At 52.0% G+C, this 20,747-nt stretch overlaps 1 protein-coding gene and 1 long non-coding RNA gene across 2 annotated transcripts; both read right to left on the bottom strand.

Moving 5' to 3' along the window:
* Positions 1–1,881: 1,881 nt before the first annotated feature.
* Positions 1,882–13,267, bottom strand: CLRN2 (clarin 2). Its single transcript, XM_078869358.1, has 3 exons — positions 12,952–13,267; positions 8,569–8,748; positions 1,882–4,961 (listed from the first exon to the last, which is right to left on the bottom strand). Exons 1-3 carry the CDS (start codon positions 13,265–13,267, stop codon positions 4,654–4,656), a joined length of 804 nt encoding a protein of 267 aa, XP_078725484.1. The 3' UTR covers positions 1,882–4,653.
* A 50-nt stretch (positions 13,268–13,317) lies between these two features.
* On the bottom strand, positions 13,318–20,008 carry LOC144942588 (uncharacterized). Its single transcript, XR_013639402.1, has 2 exons — positions 19,940–20,008; positions 13,318–13,418 (listed from the first exon to the last, which is right to left on the bottom strand). It is a non-coding gene; the product is annotated as an uncharacterized LOC144942588 (long non-coding RNA).
* Positions 20,009–20,747: the final 739 nt, after the last annotated feature.

Genomic DNA, 20,747 nt, shown 5'->3' with positions numbered 1-20,747 from the left:
GGTGTGGCAAAGTCGGGGTAGCGGAGGGGAGGGGTGTTCACCAAGGCATCGTGGAGCGCAACAAATGCAGCCTCCTCCCCCCAATGAAACTTCTTACCCTTAGCCGTCAAGGCATGGAGGGGTTTTGCGTTGGTAGCGAACCCGGTGATAAAACGGCGATAATAAGACACGAATCCTATAAAACTCTGTACCTCCCCCACCGACATGGGGGTTGGCCAAGTCCAAACACACGCTGTTTTGTTGGGGTCCGTCGCAATGTCCAATTTTACTGACAATATGACCGAGATACCGCACGGATTTTTGAAGGAGGTGAAACTTTTGCGGCTAACATTTGAGATTTGCTGCAAGCATTTTGAGAAAGACGGCACGTAACCGATCAAAATGTTCGTCAAGGTATATTAAGCATGAGTCCCACTGAAGTCCAGCCAGGACCAGCTCCATCAATCGTTGGAACATAGTCGGCGCATAGTGGAGCCCCATCGGAAGCCGATTGAATTCGAATAGGCCCTGAGGTATACGAAAGGCTGTTTTGGGCCTAGAGACTTCGTCTAGTGGCAACTGCCAAAATCCGGACAAGAGATCAAGGGTAGAGAAGTAGTGGGCACCCGCTAGGGCGTCCAGGGAATCGTCCATCCGAGGGAGAGGGTAAGCATCAGCCACAGATATCTTGTTGATCTTGCGGAAATCGACACAGAAGCGCAAGCCTCCATCATGCTTTTAACAAAAACAATAGGGGTTCCCCACGGGCTGCTGGATGGCGAAATGATGTCTGCAGCTAGCATCTCATCAACTGCTAGCCAAACATGCTCCTTCTCTGCAGGGCTCAGCCGGTAAGGGTTCTGCCGGATGGGAGCCGCGTCGCACGTATCGATATGGTGGCTCAAGAGCGTAGTACGGCCGATGTCAAATTTCCCCGTACTAAAAACGTCAGCAAACTCTTGTAAGAGCGCCCTCAACTTATCCCTCTAGGACTCGGACAAGTCCGCACTCTCCGAACAAAGCGATTTCAACCACTCGTCATCTGGACCCTTACTCGTGAAGTGTGGGTGACGCATGGGCTAACAGGGTGCCCTCCTGAACAATGGAAGTGTCTAACCCAACGTTGAGAACCTGGATGAAAGATTCCTGGTCGTTGGACGCCAGCGTCTGGGCTCCAACTAACGTCAATCCCTTTGCGGCCGTATTGGAGGGTCCCAAGAGGACCCCTCCCGCGGCCGCCGTCTGGTCTAATGGCTTGCGCAACCGTAAGGGGATGAACATTTGCGCACCAGGCGGAATCCGAACCGTTTTAGACGCCAGTGCTTGCACAGTGGCATTGGCCGTACACATCCGAGCGAGAGACGGTAAAAAGGCCATACAACGGCCCGATGGCAATTCAATGCACCCTTGGTCAATTAGAATATTTACAGGCATTTTACCCAAGAAATCAGTCCCGAGCAAGCATGGAATGGCAAGAGATGAGGAGACGAGAATCGGACCTGTCAATTTAACATCGCCAATACATACCTGCGCTGTTATTTTTCCAATGATGCCCAATGAGCCACCATTTTCGGCAAAGCACGGCACTTCAACAGGGCATTGGATATGGCATTTAGCGGGCAAAATATTATAAATTAGCTTTGAAATGATGGTCACCGACGCACCAGTATCGATGAGCATCCTAAAATCGACCCCCTCGATGGAACCAATAAAGTCGACGCGCGATACCCTCCGTGCGGCGAGCAGGGGCTGAACCTTCAGAGTTTAAGTGCGTGATCTGCTGCGCGTATCAGTCTCCTGAGCCACCGTGAAGACGCACGCACGGAGTCGACAACAACTTTCACTCAATAGCCACCGTCGGTCCGACGCGACAGCCAGCAACAACAGGTACATTTTTTAAGTGTTGTTATTTTATTTTACAGTATTTTTTACATACAGCGCTTTTGAGATATTTCTAGATGAAATGCACTTTAAAAATAAGCATGATTATTATTATTCTTACAGGGCACATCTAGAGACAGCGAGACAGATAAAGACACAGAAACAGAGAAATGCATAGACAAAGAGACGACACGGAGAAACAGAGACCCACAATGAAAGATACAGACACACAGCGAATACACACAATAAACAGACACGCACACCAAGACACCGAGACGAAGATACACTGATGCACATACATAAACCTAGACAAAATAAAGATTAAGATCCCCCGTATAGCCTGTAACAGACTTGGGGCAAGTGCTGTTAGCGAGCACCGATGAAGGCCGGCACGCACCCCAGTGGCGATGTTTACACAACACACCAGGAACTCATTTGAGGCTGAGTCGACCTAGGGGAGGCCCACGACCGGTTCAGATCGTCACTGGTCTTGGCCATGAGCGGGAATCGACCTGGGGTCGCCGGGTTCGTAGCGCAGCGCGCTAACCGCTAAACTACCACTCCCCTAGACGCCACCCACACACAGACACACACATTGTCTTCTGCATGTCCGAAGATGATGCCACTGACGGTTCTGGTGTCCCGCGTGTGCGACTGTGGCTGTGGAGAACGATGGGTGAATGGGAGCTCTCTCGCCCTCTCTCTCCTTCCCACATCGACTGCACCTGTTGCTTGCGAAGTTGTCGTCTTGTCTTAATCACCTGAGCCTCGCTACGTCTAACAGCTGAGCACCAACATGGTCCCACGTCGCACGGCTTTCAAGTTGCACTTTGGCCTGGCTTTGAAGCTCTTTTTGTGGCCACTTTTTTAGCGGCTCCTTGAAGCTCTCAGAATTGCGGCCATTTCACTTGAACCCACATCGCAAGTTAATCGGAAACAAGCAAGGGGCTTCGATTTCCAAGGAGCGGCTGCGTTGAAGAGCTTCACCATTGCAGACATCACTTTTGCCATTCCTTTTCAGATGCGGGTGGGTTGTTTTCTGAGCACAGGTGGAATTTGTCGAGGATTTGGAAGCGGTTCCGATAAGGGTGGGTTCCGAGAGCTCCACGCCGCATTGCTTCCATACTCTGCCAGACCTTAGAACAAACGACGCCCCCGACTCTCTTCATCCGGGCTCTGAGCTTGGTCCAAAAGGCCGGCGACGGCTTTCAGTTGTGCGTTACGATGCTTTGCTGTTTCTAGGTTGAAACCGTCGCACGGTTTATTTTAGGTCGATAGTCCATGCCTTTCTGCAGGGTGTACAAAGGCGATCTTGTGATGATACGTTGCCGTGGCCGGCGCACGCTCTTCAGAGAGACGAGGCTGGCGGGATGATTGACTTTGAGTTGCATTCGGTTCTCGTCCCTTTTCGTACCACGCAGCTTCGGCAAGATGGCTGAACAACTTGACGAAGCAGGGACACGAGAAGGCCACGTGACGGCGACGCTTTTCCAGGGAGCCTATGGGGCCTCCACGGTGGTGAGACGTTAACTACCTCCCTTGGCCTACAGGAGGTCGTGGGTTCGATCCCGATCATGACGACTGTATATTTGGAGTTTGCATGTTCTCCCCGTGGTCGTGTGTATTTTTCTCCGAGTCCTCTGGTTTTTCCCTCCACATTTAGAATCAACGTGCGTTTAGAGTATTTGGCTGCTATTAATTTCCACATGATAAGCCACTTCGTTGAGCTATCATTTGTGATAGCCATGTCGCTTCTGAAAAAGAGCTATATTGCTCAGTGGGCGTTACCTGATGAAATAAAAAGTGTCAGTGTTATATTGCTCTCGAACTACTGCCTCAAACAGAGATACACATATAGACATACACAAGACAAAGATCGCCCGTATAGCCTTAACATACTTTTACAGTGCTGTTCGCAAACGTTTATGAAGGCTGGCATGGCACACAAAGGGGGTGGATTGCCAGCACCACTCCCGGCCAATTTTGTCTCCCAAGCGGTGATGTTTATACTTCACACCAGGTACTCATTTGAGGTTTAGTCGACCGATGGGAGGCCCAGGACTGGTGCAGATAATTGTTACTGGTGTTGACCGTGAGCGGGAATTGAACTCAGGTCGCTAAGTTCATAGCACAACATGTTAACCGCTCCCACATACAAACACACGGACATACACACACGTTTTACCTTAGACACACATACACACGTAGATATAAACACATAGACATACAGACATACCACACACGCATTAACCTCACACTGTGATATGACGTCACCTTTGACCTCACGCGCTGACCATGGCAACCATCCTCCGCTGGTCCAGCGTTAGACTTGGCCGAGTCCACTCGCAGGAGACACGGCGATCGATTCTCCTCTTTTGGCCGCAATGGGGAGGTCAGCTGGAGACTCGGGGAGACTCTGTGAGTCTCAAGGAGACTCGGGGAGACTCAGGGAGTCTCAAGGAGACTCGGGGAGACTTTGCGAGGCTCAGCATGACTCGGGGTGATGATTGGGGGAGTCTCGATGTGGCTCGGAGAGACAACGGGGAACACTGTCGCAGTGTTCCGACTCGCGCTGCTTCCACCATCCGGCATCACAGACGAAGTCAGCATCCAACCCCTGGAGAATTACTTTCGAGTCCGTCTTTAACTGAGAAAAAAAACGGCTTCATCGACCTCGGCCACACAGAATCTCACACAAGGACACAATTCTGCCATGTCCCGTGCGATAATCGAGTCAACCAAAAGAGCATTTCATGGTCCCTCCCAGTCGGGTGCGCACGCACGCTCTCGTCGTCAGTACATGAGCTCGTCCCCGAGTTGCGTCACCGGCTTCTCCCCTGAGCCCCCGCGGGCCCCGCGCTGCCCGGAACAGCAACAGTAGCAGCACGGGGTCGAGGGAGAGCGAGCAGCATGCGCGGAGAGGGAGCCGAGTGCCACCCCGCAGGGCGCCGCCAGCGCCAGCCACGCGCCGTCGCTGAGCCACACGTGCTCGGTGAGCACGCGCAGCACGCCCGGCTCGCCCGCGTTGGCCGCCTGCTCCACGAGGTCCGAGGCGAAGGCCAGGCCACAGAACATGGCCACGGCCACCCAAGCCAGCAGTGCTGCCAGAAGCAGAGAGTCGCGGGTTAGATCCGGCACTGAAATCAACTTCCCCTGTACATGAACCTCCTTAACCTCCTTCCGTTCCTCTCTTAGAGCCTCACCACCTATTCTCTTCCCTCTCCTCGCCCCTCCACTCCATCTCTCCCCGACCCTTCCGTGATCCCGAAGCACTCTTTCCTCAACCCTTGCACACCCCCTGTCAACTGCATCATCCCATGCTGTGATCGTTTTGTAAGCTATGTCAAGCGCTTTGAGTGAAGGTGCCTATAAATATACATTACATTATATCCGTATGCTTTTTATAAATGTCTCGTTTGGGCGTACCTGCATGTGTGCGTATAAATGTGTGTGTACCCATGTGTGTGTATCCGCGTGTGTACCCGTGTGTGTGTGTGTACCGGTGTGTGTTCTTGTGTACCCGTGTGTGTGTGTACCCGAATGTGTTTGTGTACTCGCGTGTGTACCCGTGTGTGTGTATACCCACGTATCCAGCAAAAACAAACCTTTACCTCCTCGCTGGTGCCGGACGGCAACACTTCGGTGGATGTGAGCAATGCCATGGAGAGAAGGCCAATTCCAAAATCGGCTATACCCCTTCATAGCGCTTGTAGTCACCACAGCAGCCAAACGGGGGCTCTAGACGGGTGCGAGGGGCTGGTAACCCCTCCACCTTCAATTAATTACCACTAAACCACGTGAAAAATATATAACGAAACTTGTGCCGGGGGAACAGGCGTCTATGATGTCTCCTGGCCGAACCCCATTTGGTGGGTGGCCACGTGGAATGTTCAAAAGCTCACTGCGGACGAGAGGCAGCCATTTCTCTGCCGGGAGCTGGACCGGTACTGCCTGGATCTCCGCAGTATTTAGGAGGTCCGGTGGACTGACTCTGGCTCATGCCACCATGAGGGGGAGACAGACCTCTACTCGGAGCAGGAGACTGCCAAACAACAGGGAGTGACTCTTCTTCTCAACAAAAGAATGAAAGGGGTGTGGGAGCGTGGCGATGAGGTGTGGGAAGCTGTAAGCCCCAGGCTACTTTGGGCTCGCCTTCCTATCAACCAGAGGCGAGGAGTAGTCGTCGTGGTTACTTATGTCCCCACTGAAAATGAACATCAGGAGAGAGATGCTGGCAAGGCCGATGAGTCACATGCCTTCTATGACTCCTGTCACAGGTGCTGGCTAAAGTGGCCACTCGGGAGAGAGTCATCCTGTTGGGTGACTTTAATGCCCAAGTAGGTCATGATGCTGGCACCTGGTCTGGAGTGATTGGAAAGCATGGGCCAGATCAGCTCAATAACAACGGTCGGAGGCTGCTAGGCTTTTGTGCAGCCCATGGGCTTGTAATTATCAACATGCTGTTCCGGCATTAGCGCATCCACACAACATCATGGATGCATTCTAGATCCAAGCAAGAACATCTGCTGGACTATATAGTGACGGAATAGCAGATGCGGGCCCATGTCCTTGACACCAGGACCTACCGTGGAGCTGATCTGCCCACTGACCATCGGCTTGCCCTCTGTAAGATGCAACTGCCATTCTTCCACTCCGGTGGGGGATGGACATCCAGAACCCCATTCAAACCCACAGTGGCCTGGTCTCAGCTAGTTGATGAAATTTGCAAGTGAGAATTTCATCATCGGGTTGGAATCGTCCCCCACTCCTGATGTCGAGGGGAAATGGGCGAGGTTTAGAACTGTGGCTCATGCAACTGCAATGACTGCTTTGGGTACACAGTCCAAACCTCCCCAGAGACGCTGGCTGACAGAGGAGGTGTTCTGGCTGGCTGAGAAAAAGTGACAGGCCCACTCTCACCATCCACATCAAAGAATGAGGATGCTTACTGCAGCCTTCACTCAGAGGTTCGGAGAGCTGTGCGGCGCTGCAAGGATGGGTGGTGGCCGCGAGTTGCTGAGGAAATGGAGTCTGCCTCAGTAGCAAACGATCACAAATCACTCTTTAACTCCATCAAAAAAGTAACTTTCAGCACCACACCTATTACCATCATTATGGGAAAGAAAAGTGATCAAATATCCGACCCCCAGGAACAGGATTGCAGTTTTTTCTGAGCATTTCTGTGTGGTCTTGAGGGAGGGAAAATTCCTCAGCCTGGAAAACGTCATGGGGCAAAGTGGGGATGACCCTGCTAAGGCTGCCGAACCTGACATATTGAAATAAGTAGTCACCCCCTGTCAATGGCTGGCTGAAGTGCCATCTGATGAAGAAGTACAGAAGGCGATCCAAAGTCTGAGCCCAGGAAAAGTGCCGGGCAGAGATGATCTACCAAGCAAAATGCTGAGGGAGGGTGGCGTTTGTGCATAGACTGCCCTATATGAAATAATTATAACAGTCTGGAACCATTGAATGGGTTCTGCAGGATTGAAAGGATGCCCTCGTGGTCCCCATCGTCAAAAAGGAGGACCACACAGACTGTAAAAACTACAGAGGCATCTCCCTCCTCAATTTGACACGAAAGGTCCTGCCAAGGATTATTCAACATAGCCTGACCAATCTTGATTTGAAGTTTTCGTGACTGCTGGAATCCATACTCTTTGGTATCGACTTTACCTAAAGAACTAAAGAGTATAGCCTGGCCAGGCATGCTGAGGAGAAGCTTAGGGAGCCCCAATGTAGTTTCAGCCCCACCAAAACTAAGCACCTGCCTGGGTATTTTGTGCCATCAAACACTCCACCCCCACAACTCCCAATTGGCGATAGAGCAGTTGTAGAGAGAATGGAGAGTTTTCCATACCTGGGCAATGTGCTCAGGACTTATTTGGAGGTCTCACTCCAAAGCAGTTAGCAGCATTATCTTTTCATCGGCTGCGTATCGCTGTGTGGAAGCTACCTGGTTTGCTACTACACACAAAGCTTCAGGTCTCCTTGGCCACGGTCATGCCCTCCCTTTTCTATGCTTGCAAAACATGGACCCCCCTGATAGAACATCTTCGCCGGCTAGAAAGGCATAGGCTGGCCTACCTACGATCCATCCTGGGTTTAACCAAGCTGGATTGTGCGAGGAGCTCACTAATCCTTGAAAGATCTGGACAAAGTGCCAACAGTGATCTCCTCTGACAGGCAAGGCTGCATTGGCTGGGACATGTAGCCCGCATGGCCCACCACCGCATGCCTAAACAGCTTTTGTTCGGCCGGACAGAGGGCTAAATGGGTGCAGCACGGGCTAGAAAAGAGATGGAGTGATGTGGTACAAGAGGAAGTAGAGCTGAGTGAACTTGCCGATAACTGGTACCAGTGGTGTCTGTGGAGGAGGCTCATGAAGGACGCTACTGGACAGTTGGAAGCAGTTGTCCTCCAGCAACAACAGAGGGCAGAGAAGCAACGCTCACAACAATGAGCAAAGTGCCAGGTGGTTAAAACACAGCAAGTTGGCAGAGTAGGGAGCACAGATGGTGCATCAGCCAGTCGTCTCAGTCAGTCGACCCATGGCACCTGGGTCTGTTCCGTGACATCCTGTCAGCGGGCGTTCGACACTTCACGTGGCCTTAACATGCACTTAGCTTGGTACAAGCGCCGTGGTGACGTCACCACCACTTAGTGGCTAATGACGAGTATTGGTATTGGCACCCGTGTGTGTGTGTGTACCTGTGGCGGCGGCGGTCAAGTGGATGCCCAGGGTGCCCAAGAGGATGCGGTAGGGCCTCGTCATAGCGTTGTAGAGTGCAAGCGCCGCGCAGCCCAGCGCGCACACGCACGCGGTGCCCAGGCATGCGCACACGCACGCCAGCAGTGCGCCCTCGCGGTGCCGCATCAGCTCGGGGAATACTGCGCCACAAAAGACAAAAATCCCCCATATAGCTTTAACAGACTGCTGGGGCATGTGCTGTTAGCGAGTACCTATTATGGCGCACTCGGAGGTGGGTGGCCAGCACCACGCCCGGCCGCCTTTGTCTCCCCAGCTGCAATGTTTACACTCAGACTAGGTACTCATTTGAGGCTGAGTCGACTGAGGGGGAGGCCCAGGACCAGTTCAGATAATCGTCACTGTTGTTGGCCGTGAGCAAGAATCGAACCCAGGTCACCCTCTATACCACCACTCCCCATACTGCAGACACACACGCACACATGGGGCTGCCTGGAGTAATCCAACCCTGTGGAGGCAGCAGCAAGGGTTGGTGGATCACACATCTAATCTTATTTGATCCTTATGTAGAGCGCCTTAGCTCAAGGCGCTGAGGAATGAGTGGGGGAATGAGTAACCGTAACAGAGGACACGTGGGGGTTCACGAAAGGGGTTTGGGGAAGGGAATGGACAGAGTGGAGGGGCGAGGAGAGGGAAGAAGAAGGGTAATGGGCAATGGAGAAGAGGTGGTGAGGCTTTGAGAGAGAAACGGAAGGAGGTTACGGAGGGGGACTTGTCATGTACAGGAAGAGTTTATTCCAGTGGAAGGGTGCAAGGAGGGAAACTCCCTCCTTGGAGAACTCCCTTCGTGTGGGCGTCGAGGAAAAGCATTTCCCTGTCTCGCCAGGAAAAGAGGGTGCAGCCAAGCGCGGTCTGATCTCCATCTCTTTGGGACCATCAAAATTATGAAAAAGAATAGGCTTTATCCATTTCGGCAAAAGATAGGTTTTAAGATGTTCGAACACCAAATCTATTGCAAGGCATCACGACTACATTAACCACCAATGCTTGTGGTAGAATATCCAAACAAATGTGCTCTGATAATGTTCTGCATTGTCTTTGAAACTGATCGATCTACACCAGAGACAGCCTCTTCTATGGCCTTGTCTCACCAGCGTTATACTAGAGAATGCCAAGATACAAACAGCACAAAGGCAATGCAAATACGAAAGCATTGATAGCTCGGGTTGACCAGTTATATCTAATGGACTATTTTTTGGGTGGTATCAAAATGCCTTGCAAGAGGTGTCTATTTGGTGTTTGGACATCTTAACACCTGTATTATTGCCAGATGGGGTAAATCCCGTTCTAATCTCCATCTGTTCCATCTGTGTGGGATACAGTGTTGCCTCCCTCGCACGTGTGCTCCGGTTCCCTCTCCACGCAAACCTCCCAGTCTCGGGCCACAGAGCTCAGACAATCGTTGGTAGCGATAGGTCTGGCTGCTTCCTCCAAGCACTCACCTGTGGTTTGCCCACTTTAACATAAAGATTCCCCCAGGAGTCTGAACAAAGGCCAAAGCGATTTGGTGCATTGAGGCATTGGCACTTATCTTCCGTTTACGGCTCTTGGTCAGTGGTGGAAATTCTACTTTTCGACGGCAGAGGCGAGTCTGTCCATAGGACAACCAATGTTCACTTCCACCCACGTAAAGTGGTACCCGCTTTATCGACCACGGAGGGAGAGATGATGGGGCCGAGTCAACCCCGAACCAGGATTTGAACTCGCAACCTACCCAGTGCAGGTTGTAATGCTGAGCCACACCGGCCCATTACAGAAATCGAGTGAGATGAGAGGTGGGGAGCGAGGAGAGCGTGGAGGGGAGGTGAGTGAGATGATTTGGGAGAGGTAGGAGAGTGCATGGAGGGGATCCCCCTGGCAGAATATCATTAACACTGTACACACACACCGAGACAAAGATCCACCGTGTAGCCTTAGTATACATTTTGTTAGTGAGTAGCATCTATAAAGGCTGGCACATCACACGAGGGGGTGGGTGGCCAGCATCACGCCCAGTCGCCTTTGTCTTCCCAATGACGATGTTTACATATCGCACCAGGTGCTCATTTCAGGCTGAGTCGACCTAGGGGTGACCCAGGACCGATTCAGATAATCGTCACTGGTGTTGATCGTGAGCAAGAATCTAACTCGGGACGCCGGGTTCGAAGCGCTCCCCAACACACACACAATAACACAAGAAGAGAGTGGCGGATATGTACGTGACGACGCCAAACTACAGCCACTTCTCACAACTCCAACGGTGCATACTACCGGCACTTTCCTGAATGGGTACTATTCATATTCCATGAGTGTGTGAGCGCGTGAGTGTGCGTGGGTGATGGTGTGCGTGTCTGGGTGGGTGGGGAGCGGAAATGAATCGAGGAACCGTCTGACCAAGTCGAGAGCACGAAGAGTCAAATCTGCCTTTGGAACACGGAGCCAGCCGATCGTCATCAGGCTGGGTGCTGTTGTACGGCAACAGACTACGAAGCTTCGTGTTTCAGCTCCTAACATATACGGTCGTCTTCCGACCGCTTCGGCATCACGAGAACTGATTGTGACGCACCACCACGCAAGATTTTGTGACCGAGGTTGCTAATCGCGGGGAAATAAAGAATGATATCGATTTATTGAGTTTATACGCCGCGCACCACCGGTGTACCACCACTACGTTCAAATACGTCTCAGCACTTCGACACGCGGCATGTATGTTTGTTGAACTTCTTTCGCAGCACCGTGCATAGCCAACGGTGGATTAGCACGGTCAGGAAATATAACAAATGTATCATCACAAAGAGCACGGTGCAGACGGCACTGGCGGTCTCGTGTCATGTTCTGGTCGATCCGCGGCGTCGCTGTGCCGGACGGTGCAGTGCGGTCAATCAGAGGGCCTCGCCGGTCGTCACTCATCGCGAGCAGTGCAACGCCCCAGGAACTATTTGCAGCGCCGTGAATTGATTGCTGCGCATTTTACGCGGACAGTTCTGTGGCCTGGATTTATGTGAGGTCTGTAATTGAATATGGGGGGGGGGGGGGGGTGCAGATGCAGGTCGGGAGGAGTCGTAGTCGCAGAGATGGGGGAGGAAGCGTGGTGCTGAGGAGGGGGTAGCGGAGGGATGCACGGGGGAACCCGTGGCAATTCACCAGGATGTCACAGATAACTCGTGGCGAAGTCGATTTGTGTTGAACCAGGTGAGCACTCAGGAGAACATGATAGCTAAGAGATGTTAACTACCTCGCCTGGTGTACAGAAGTCCCGACCCTGACGCCTCCTGTATATTTGGAGTTTGCGCGTCTCTCTCTCTCTCTTCGTGGTCATGTGGATTTTTCTCCGGGTCCTCTAGTTTTTCCTTCCACATTTAGAAACATGCGTTTAGTGTTTGGCTGTTAGAAGTGTCCACGTGATAAGCCACTTCATTGAGCTATCGTTTATGGTCAGGTCGCTTCTGAAAAAAAAGATATATAGCTTAGTGGGCTCTACCTGGTAAAATACAAAAAATAGTTAAATTTATAAACCGGGATGAAGATCGCTTGTAAGCGTGACTTGACCCGAGTCAGCGACGTGACAAAAATCAATCACGAGATTTAACCTGTGCGCGGCACGACAATGGAGACGATAGGAATGGCAGTAAAAGACGAGAAAATATAAACCAGTGAAAAAGCAACCGCGTCACATTGGCGTGACCCTCCGGCAAGGACCCTCACCACACACGCCACGCGTGCCCCCCCACCTCCCCCAAAGTCACTACACGTTGTTGTTTAGTGATATTCCCAAACACATTCAATGTCTGCTTATTTATTACTCGTGTCGCGAGGGGGGCGGGTGGCTATTTAAACAGCTTGTCACTTCGCCTCATTCATCCCCGACCCCCCCAAATTCCACTCTGCCGTGGTCCACCCCTCCACCTCCTCCTCTCCACACCCCCGCCGGTTGGCCCCCCCCCCCCAGACCTCCCCCACCACCCAGACCCCCCGCACCAGGGCACCCCCCCAGACCCCCCCCCCAGACCTCCGCCCCCCACCAGCCCCCCCCCAGCCCCTCCCCAGACCTCCCAGACCTCCCCCCCCCACCACCCAGACACCCCGCACCAGGGCACCCCCCCAGACCCCCCCCCCCACCAGCCCCCCCCAGCCCCCCCCCAGACCTCCCCCCCCCACCAGCCCCCCCCAGCCCCCCCCCCAGACCTCCCCCCAGACCTCCCCCCCCCACCAGCCCCCCCCCAGACCTCCCCCCCCCACCAGCCCCCCCCCAGACCTCCCCCACCACCCACCAGCCCCCCCCACCACCCACCAGCCCCCCCCACCACCCACCAGCCCCCCCCACCACCCACCAGCCCCCCCCTCACCGGTGATAGCGGCGGGCCGCGGGCCAAGGCCGCACTGCCGCACGTTGGTCCCGGTGAAGAGCCCCATGCCGAGGGCGCCGCGGAACTTGTCGAGGTCGGGCCCCCCCGAGGCGTTGACGATCCGGGCCCCGGCCTCGCACAGGGTGCGCGCGCCCAGCCAGCGCGGGGCGCCCAGCGCGGCCCCCAGCGCCAGCGCCGCGCTCAGCGCCAGCGCCGCGCTCAGCGCCATGAGCGCGCAGCGGCGGTAGCGGCGGCGGCGAGACGAGAGGGGGGCCCGGGGGGGCAGCGTGGAGAGTGGGGGGGGCACGGCCGACATGACACGGGGGGGGGAGGGGGGTGAGGGGGGTGAGTTTTTAGTGAGATTGGAGTGAGTGTGGTGAGTGTCTGTGCGTACGTGTGTGTCTGCGTGTCTGTGCGTACGTGTGTGTCTATGCGTGCGTGTGTGCTGTCACTGCGTGTGCATTGATCTGTGCACAGTGTGGACACGCAACGTGGTTAGGGACACAGGTGCTGAACCAGGCCGGATTAAACAAACCCCTCCCTCACCCTGACACACCCGCTCGCTCTCACACACACACCCCCTACACTGTGACATAACCAATTCTCATCTCACTCTACTCCCCTCCACGCACTCTCCTACCTCTCCCCCCTCTCCTTCTACTCCCCTCCACACACTCTCCTACCTCTCCCCTACCATATCACTCTACTCCCCTCCACACACTCTCCTACCTCTCCCCTCTCATCTCACTTCACTCCCCTCCACACACTCTCCTACCTCTCCCCTCTCATCTAAATCTACTCCCCTCCACACACTCTCCTACCTCTCCCCTCTCATCTAAATCTACTCCCCTCCACACACTCTCCTACCTCTCCCCCCCCTCACTCTCTCCCCTCTCTCAAATTCTCATACACAGGGTAACACTCAGAAGCGACGCACACGCACTCAACAAGTGTACACACTCTCTCTCCCACCTCTCTCTCCCACACTCTCCACCGGCCCCATGCTCCCTACACTGGAGTCAAAGGAGAGGCGAAGCCGAAGCGAAGCCAACGCTGTTTTGGTGCAGAGCGGAGGGCGAATGAAGGGCAGGAGAGTGAATGAACAGTGGGCGAGGGGGCTGGCCATGGAGTTAACTTGCACATGCACCTAATTGTCTGGTGCCTCCTTGCCCTTCTCACGCGATGTTTTCACTGTGGTTGTTTTTGTCGATTCGCGTGCGTTTCGTTTACGACCGCTAACTAATTCCTTTGTTGTGCAATATTTCTTAAGGAACCTTGCCACACGCAAAGATAAAGATCCTTCGCATAGCCTTCACAGATTGTTGGGGCAAGTGCTGTTAGCACTTATGAAGGCCGGAACGTTACACCAGGGGTGGGTGGCCAACACCACGCCCGGCCGCCTTTGTCTCCCCAGTGGCAATGTTTTTACCCACCGCACCAAGTACTCATTTGAGTCGAACTAGGGGAGGCCCAGGACCGGTTCAGATAATTGTCACTGGCGTTGGCTGTGAGGCGGGAATCGAACTTGGGTCGCCGGGTTCGTAGCGTGGCGCCCTAACCACTACACTACCGCTCCCCACACTCACCTCTGTCACTACACTCACCCATCTCACCACACTCACCCCTATCACCGCTCTCACCACACACACCCCTCTCACCACACCCGCACCCCTCTCACCACACCCCTCTCTGCAATATTGTTGTTTTTGTCTTTGTTTTTTGTTGCCACTGCTGTGCTTATGCATCATGGGTCTCCCCGTGTAATATAGCCAGGCGACCGGCGACTAAACGGGACCATCTGTGTAACAGATCAAATCAAACTCAACGCTTAAACTCCCCAGACCAAGCCAAAAACAGCAGAGGTGTTATCTGTGGTGGCCTGGCGTGGACACCGTGGAACACAGAAATTCTTGCAGAAGAGCCCGGATAAGATGTTTGCCTGTGGCCCAGGGTCAGGATCAATGTTCTACCGAACAAAACTTAAACATGGCGTTTCAAGACGGAGAGGGAGCATTGTTGGCGTAGATCTCATTGCAATGTTGACCAGAAATCTCTGGTGGCATGTCAACAGGGTTATTTTAAGGCGGTCTTTCTGGGAAAACAATATTTTTATTGCCAGTAAATTTTATTCGGGAAGGAACCACCCGCTGTGCTCTTCAGGATGATCGACAGTTTGTTACATCCTGACTGTACAACCATCAGGATGATTCCATCTGTTGAGCGATGCAGAGATTTCCATACTTTTTTTTACTGATAAGATTAATCTCATCCACAATACAATCTGCCTCATAGCAAAAACTCCTCCAGTTCTGGGTAGGTTTGCCCCAATTTCTTCCTCAGCCCTCTTGCAACTTGCTTCGGAGTTGAATTGGACCACCTGTCGTGGCTCCTAAAGGAGTCATTGAAGACATTAGCCCCACTGCTCAGATCAATTCCTCCCTTTCGAAGGGCAAGGTCCCTGTGTCCTGGTGCGACCACTTCTGAGCAAGCCAGGATTGGATGTTGATGTATTAGCAAGCTATCGCTAAAACTCGAACCTCCCATTTATTGGGATGCTGTTGAAGGTGGTCGCAACCCAGTTGGAACATTTCTTGAGTGTGGTAGTTTATTTTTTATATTACCTAGTCCTGCTTTCGAGCTAGTCATTTGTGTGACTGATAACATTCAGTCCATGGATAGGAGACATATATCCGCCCTTTTCTTGGTTGATCTCTCTGCGACTTTCGACACGGTTGACCATACAATTCTGCTACAGTGCATGAGAACCATGGCAGGAATTGGTGAAACCGCCTTAAAGTGGATTGCCACTTTCTTGTCAGGTAGATTCCCAGAGTGTCCATGGGCCCTCATGTGTCACCTGAAGGGCCCGTCCTGTTTGGGGTCCTGCAGGGGTCTGTTCTGTCACCACTGCTTTTCAGCCTCTACATTCAGCCGCTGGGGGATATTATCCAGAGGCATGGCTTATGTTACCACCAGTATGCCGATGACACGCTTACTGACAAACCTGGGTCGCGTGTCTGCATTTTCTGAATGTCTGTCCGAGGTAGCAACATGGCTGGAACAGAAGTGGTTAAAGTTAAATCCTACAAGACCGAGGTAATGATCATTGCCTCTGATGCTCGATTCAGGCTGGGCCAGTGCGAGATCAAACTTCCGCTTATTAACGGGGTTCAACGTTGTGATTTGCCAAAAGTACGCAACCTCGGGGTTCTATTTGACCGCAGCCTACACATGCGTGCGCAGGTGGTGGCTGCGGTCAAGTCTGGTTTCTTTCATCTCTGCCAACTCCGTGGTTTGCGCCCTTTCCTGTCAGCTCATGATCTTGAGTCATGAACTCATGCATTCGTACAGACCCGTCTTGATTACCGTAACGCCCTGCATGCAGGGCTTCCACGTGTTTTGTTGAGGCGGATTTTATAAAGCCACGTAGGTAAAAAAATAAACAAAAAAATGAAATTAAAATTAATACAAATAAAACAATTAAAATCACGACGTTTCGGAGGCAACGCAAGTCTCCGTCATCAGGTGGGACCGTCACAGCCAGATTTGCTGCATCAAGTGAAAGAACTAAGAGTATTAATCCTTGCAGTCACGAAAACTTCAAATCTAGTGTGGAGTTTGTCTGGTGGCAGGATGTACAGTGGAGTTTGTCTGGTGCCAGGATGTTGAGTGGAGTTTGTGTGGTTTATAGCAATACAGTATATAATTTAATGTTGGGTTTGTCTATGGCAGTATATAGTACGGTGTAGACTCGTGTGATGTAAGAGAATAAAGTTTAGATGGAAGCATATTATATTTTTTACGACGTAGAATTGTAATGTATTACTTACTGTTAGTAACTCAGCTTATTGTAGAGTATATTTAGTATACTGATGATACTATGTAGTTTATACTTTAGTTGTTTACGTGGTGGTTTTAGTTACTGCAGCTACATACTATTAACACTCCTTCCCTTTATTAATGCTACCCCTATCCCCTCCTTTTGATGCTAATAATCCTGCATAATGCACGGGCATAAGTAGTACTAATCACATACCTGCATTTCCCATATCCCCTCCCTTTGATGCTGCTAATCCTGCATAATGCACGGGCATAAGTAGTACTAATCACATACCTGCATTTCCCATAAATATGCTAAATTACTCTTGATATGCAAATTATTTTGTCAAGGCGCCCTTTCCCCCCCTTCCAACCCAGATTAAATATACGCTCCAAGCATGGTGCTGTTTCATTCAGACGCCGTCTCCCCGACAGACCTGGTCTTCAGCTGAGGACGGCTGCTTGCGTTGTGGCCGAAACGTCGTGAGAATTGTTTTATTATGTTTTATTTTTATTATTTTATTACTTCCCTTCTACGTGACTTTACCGAAAGAACCAAGAAGATTGTTGAAGCGGCTTCAGCTCGTGCATTATGCGGAATTCTGAGACGTGTAGCCCGCTTCGAGCAAATTACTCCCACTCTCTGCACTGGCTTCCAATAAGCTATCGCATCCAGTATAAGTGAGCCATTCTGGTCTATAAAGCTCTGCATGGTCTTGGACCAATGTACCTGTGGGCCCGACTGATCTGTCATACACCTGGGGTTTACCCGCAACGCTCTTCAAAGCAGGACCGACTCTCGCAGCCTCGGCTCTTGGCTCGACGATGGGGGGTCGGGCCTCCTCGAGTGTCGCTGCAAGGATCTGGAATGCCTTGGCAGCGGTGACGCGGCACGCTACGAGCCTCATTGTGTTTAGGTGGCAGTGCAAGACTCACTATTTTCTCATGGCTTTTACTTAACACATTCGTTCATTGTCTTTGAATTTAATTTTAGTTTACAATCTGTTGATAACCCCTTGAGTGGAGGTGATATTACATTTGAAATAAATGCGGTTTACGATTTTGGCGAGATCCTGCAGCGTCAAACAGGTGAAGTGCCAAGGGGCAGCTCTTTGCAGGGAGAGTAAGTGGCTGAGAAATAAAGCCGCCACTCCTCAAACAGAATCAGAATCTTGAAGGTGTTTTTCACAGACGTCCAGCATGGACACTGGGTCAGAGAGATGAGCAAAGAACTCAGATGATGAGTGGTCTGGGTCAGATGCTGAAGATGATGTACGCGGATTTCTAAACGGTATGTACAATTGATCATCGATTATCGGCCACTCCATTATCCAGCTTACAACATTATCCAGCTTACAACATTATCCAGCTTACAACATTATCCGGTGGTCCTGGGTCGATCCGGCGAAACCGCTCTAAAGGCTGTGACCCAGTCCGGCGATTAGCACCGTGTCGCGTGCCAAAAAAGTAGCTATGTTTGATTTTAGTGTTAAACATATATACAGTACATTATACACTACATACAACTTAAACAATGAAAATACTGCACGTGTATACATCACCCCATGCAGAGTCTGGAGTGGTAAGTACGGTATAGTAAATGCAGATAACACTTCATATATAGTAAACTCATTTTAAATACTAAAAAGACGGCGAAAAATACCAAAAAAATGTTATTCAAGAATGTGCAAAATTTAGCAATTTTAATGATTCGTGGTTATTCGGATTTTTCAAAATTCGGCGCCCAATCCCCCCCGGATAAGAAAAAATAATCCATGATCGACTGTATTTTCTTTTTGTGTTTAGTTTATTGTCCTTCCCCCGCACCTCCGATTATCACGGTTGGCTACGTACGGTCCCAAAGAAGTTCAACATGCACACATGCGGAGGCAGCGCGAAATAAATATTGAGAATTTGTTTTTCTCTCCAGATTTGTTGGGCTTCATTTGAGATCTTACAGACGAGGATCAATCGCGACCCAGGACATTTTTGTACTTAAGTCGAAAGCCTTACGTCTTGACTGAGGTCACATATCGGGGAGATTAACCAAGGGGCCGTGCTTTCAGATCAGAAACGACAGCACGCACAATCTGATTTAGCCCCATAAGGTGGCACAGTGTAAACGCTCTCTCTCCCGTCTCTCTCTACCTCCTCTCTCGAACGCTCTCTGTCCACACAAACCGGGACACTCAAAACATACACACACCCATTTAAGAAGTGTGCACACTCTACCCTCTCTCACGCCCTCCCCCTCTCCTCTCTGGCCCACTCTGTATCCGGCTCTTGACTTCTCCAGTGCCACACACAACAGATCCCCTCGACGTCCCTTACCCGACTGTTGGGCCACGTGCTGTTAGTGAGCCCCTATGAGGGAGCGGTGTGGTCAGCACCACGCCTAGCCGCCTTTGTCTCCCGAGTGCTGATGTTTGCACACCGCACCAGATGCTCGTGTCACACGGTCGTCATCGACGTTGGCCGTGAGCAGAAGAGGAACTCGGGTCACCGGGGTTCGTAACGCAATGCGCCAACCGCTGCGCCACCACTCCCCACAGGCACGCCCATCACTTACTGCACCCTCCACCCTGCACCCTGCACCCTCCACCCTGGACCCTCCACCCAGCACTCTCCAACCTGCACCCTCCACCCTGCACTCTCCACCCTGGACCCCCACCCTACACCCTCCACCCTGCACTCTCCATCCTGTACCCCCCACCTTGCACTCTGCACCCTGCACTCTGCACACTGCACCCTCCACCCTGCACTCTCCACCCTCCGCCCTGCACCTTCCAACCTGCACCCTCCACTCTCCACCCTGCACTTTCCACCCTACACCCAGCAATCTCCACCCTGGACTCTCTACCCTGCACTCTCCACCCTGCACCCTGTAATCTCCATGGAGCCCATGGCTGGGGGGCTCGCGCGGGGGGGGGGCGGTCATGGTAACGAGCCCACGCATCATTAATGCAGAGACCATGAATTAGTGACGAGGCGCGGACGTCTTCACTTACATGGCACGCTCACTGCCTCCTCCTCACCTCGTTCACTCACCCGCTAACTCGCCTCTCATCAGCAACATCCTTACATTTGAACACCTCCTCACTCCCCTCCTCTTGCCACTCATCAGCGTTCTGCAGCTACAACACTCGCCCACACACCACGCGGCACTCACCTGGACAGCGAGCGCACGCTCCCTACAGAACGCGCTCTCTCCCCGCGCTCCGTCTCCCTCGACTCCCCGCCCTTCCTCTCTCTCCCCGCCCCGTATCCCCCCACCCACCACGCGCTCCTCCCGACGTGTTGATCCTCTGCCCTCGGTCACGTGACGCGCCTGATGATTTAAGGCGGACAGTTTCTGTGGCAGGCTATGACGCCAAACGGTGTCATAGCAGCAGCAGAAGGATAACACTGGTCAACACACTTTTTCTGGCATAAGGTATTCCAATGATTTTAAGGTAATTTTGGGGTGCTGATTACAAATCTGGCATCAGTTTTTGTCTATTACATCAGGTTTTTGAGATATCAAATATAGCATTTTCAATCAAAATTGCAGAAGAAAAATATTAAATAAATGTGGATATCTACATAAAATTATATTATAAACACACTATCCTGCAGTTACTGACTAACTTGCAATCATAAGTGACAGAGTTAATTTCGGGTAAAATCAATGAAAATGTGGTATGCCGATAGCATAAAAATGAGATGTGATGGAGCAAATCTGAGATCAGATTTGGAATCAGCACCCTGAAATAAGCTGGAAAAGTCCAGGCTAGAATTTTTGTTGTTGACCAGTGTAATTTATACCTCCTGGTTACACCAGCACACAGGGGATTATTGTGTCCGTCGTGCAGGGAGGGGCTGGGTGGGGAGGGAGGGGCTGGGTGGGGAGGGGTGGGGAGGGAGGGGCTGGGTGGGGTGTGGAGGGGCTGGGCGGGGAGTGTGGGGAGGGGCTGGGTGGGGAGGGTGGGGCTGGGTGG

This window comes from Lampetra fluviatilis, chromosome 27 (assembly GCF_964198595.1).
Source record: "Lampetra fluviatilis chromosome 27, kcLamFluv1.1, whole genome shotgun sequence".
Taxonomy (NCBI): domain Eukaryota; kingdom Metazoa; phylum Chordata; class Hyperoartia; order Petromyzontiformes; family Petromyzontidae; genus Lampetra; species Lampetra fluviatilis.
Note: the sequence above shows the minus strand (reverse complement) of the source record. Positions and strands in the feature narration are given on the sequence as shown.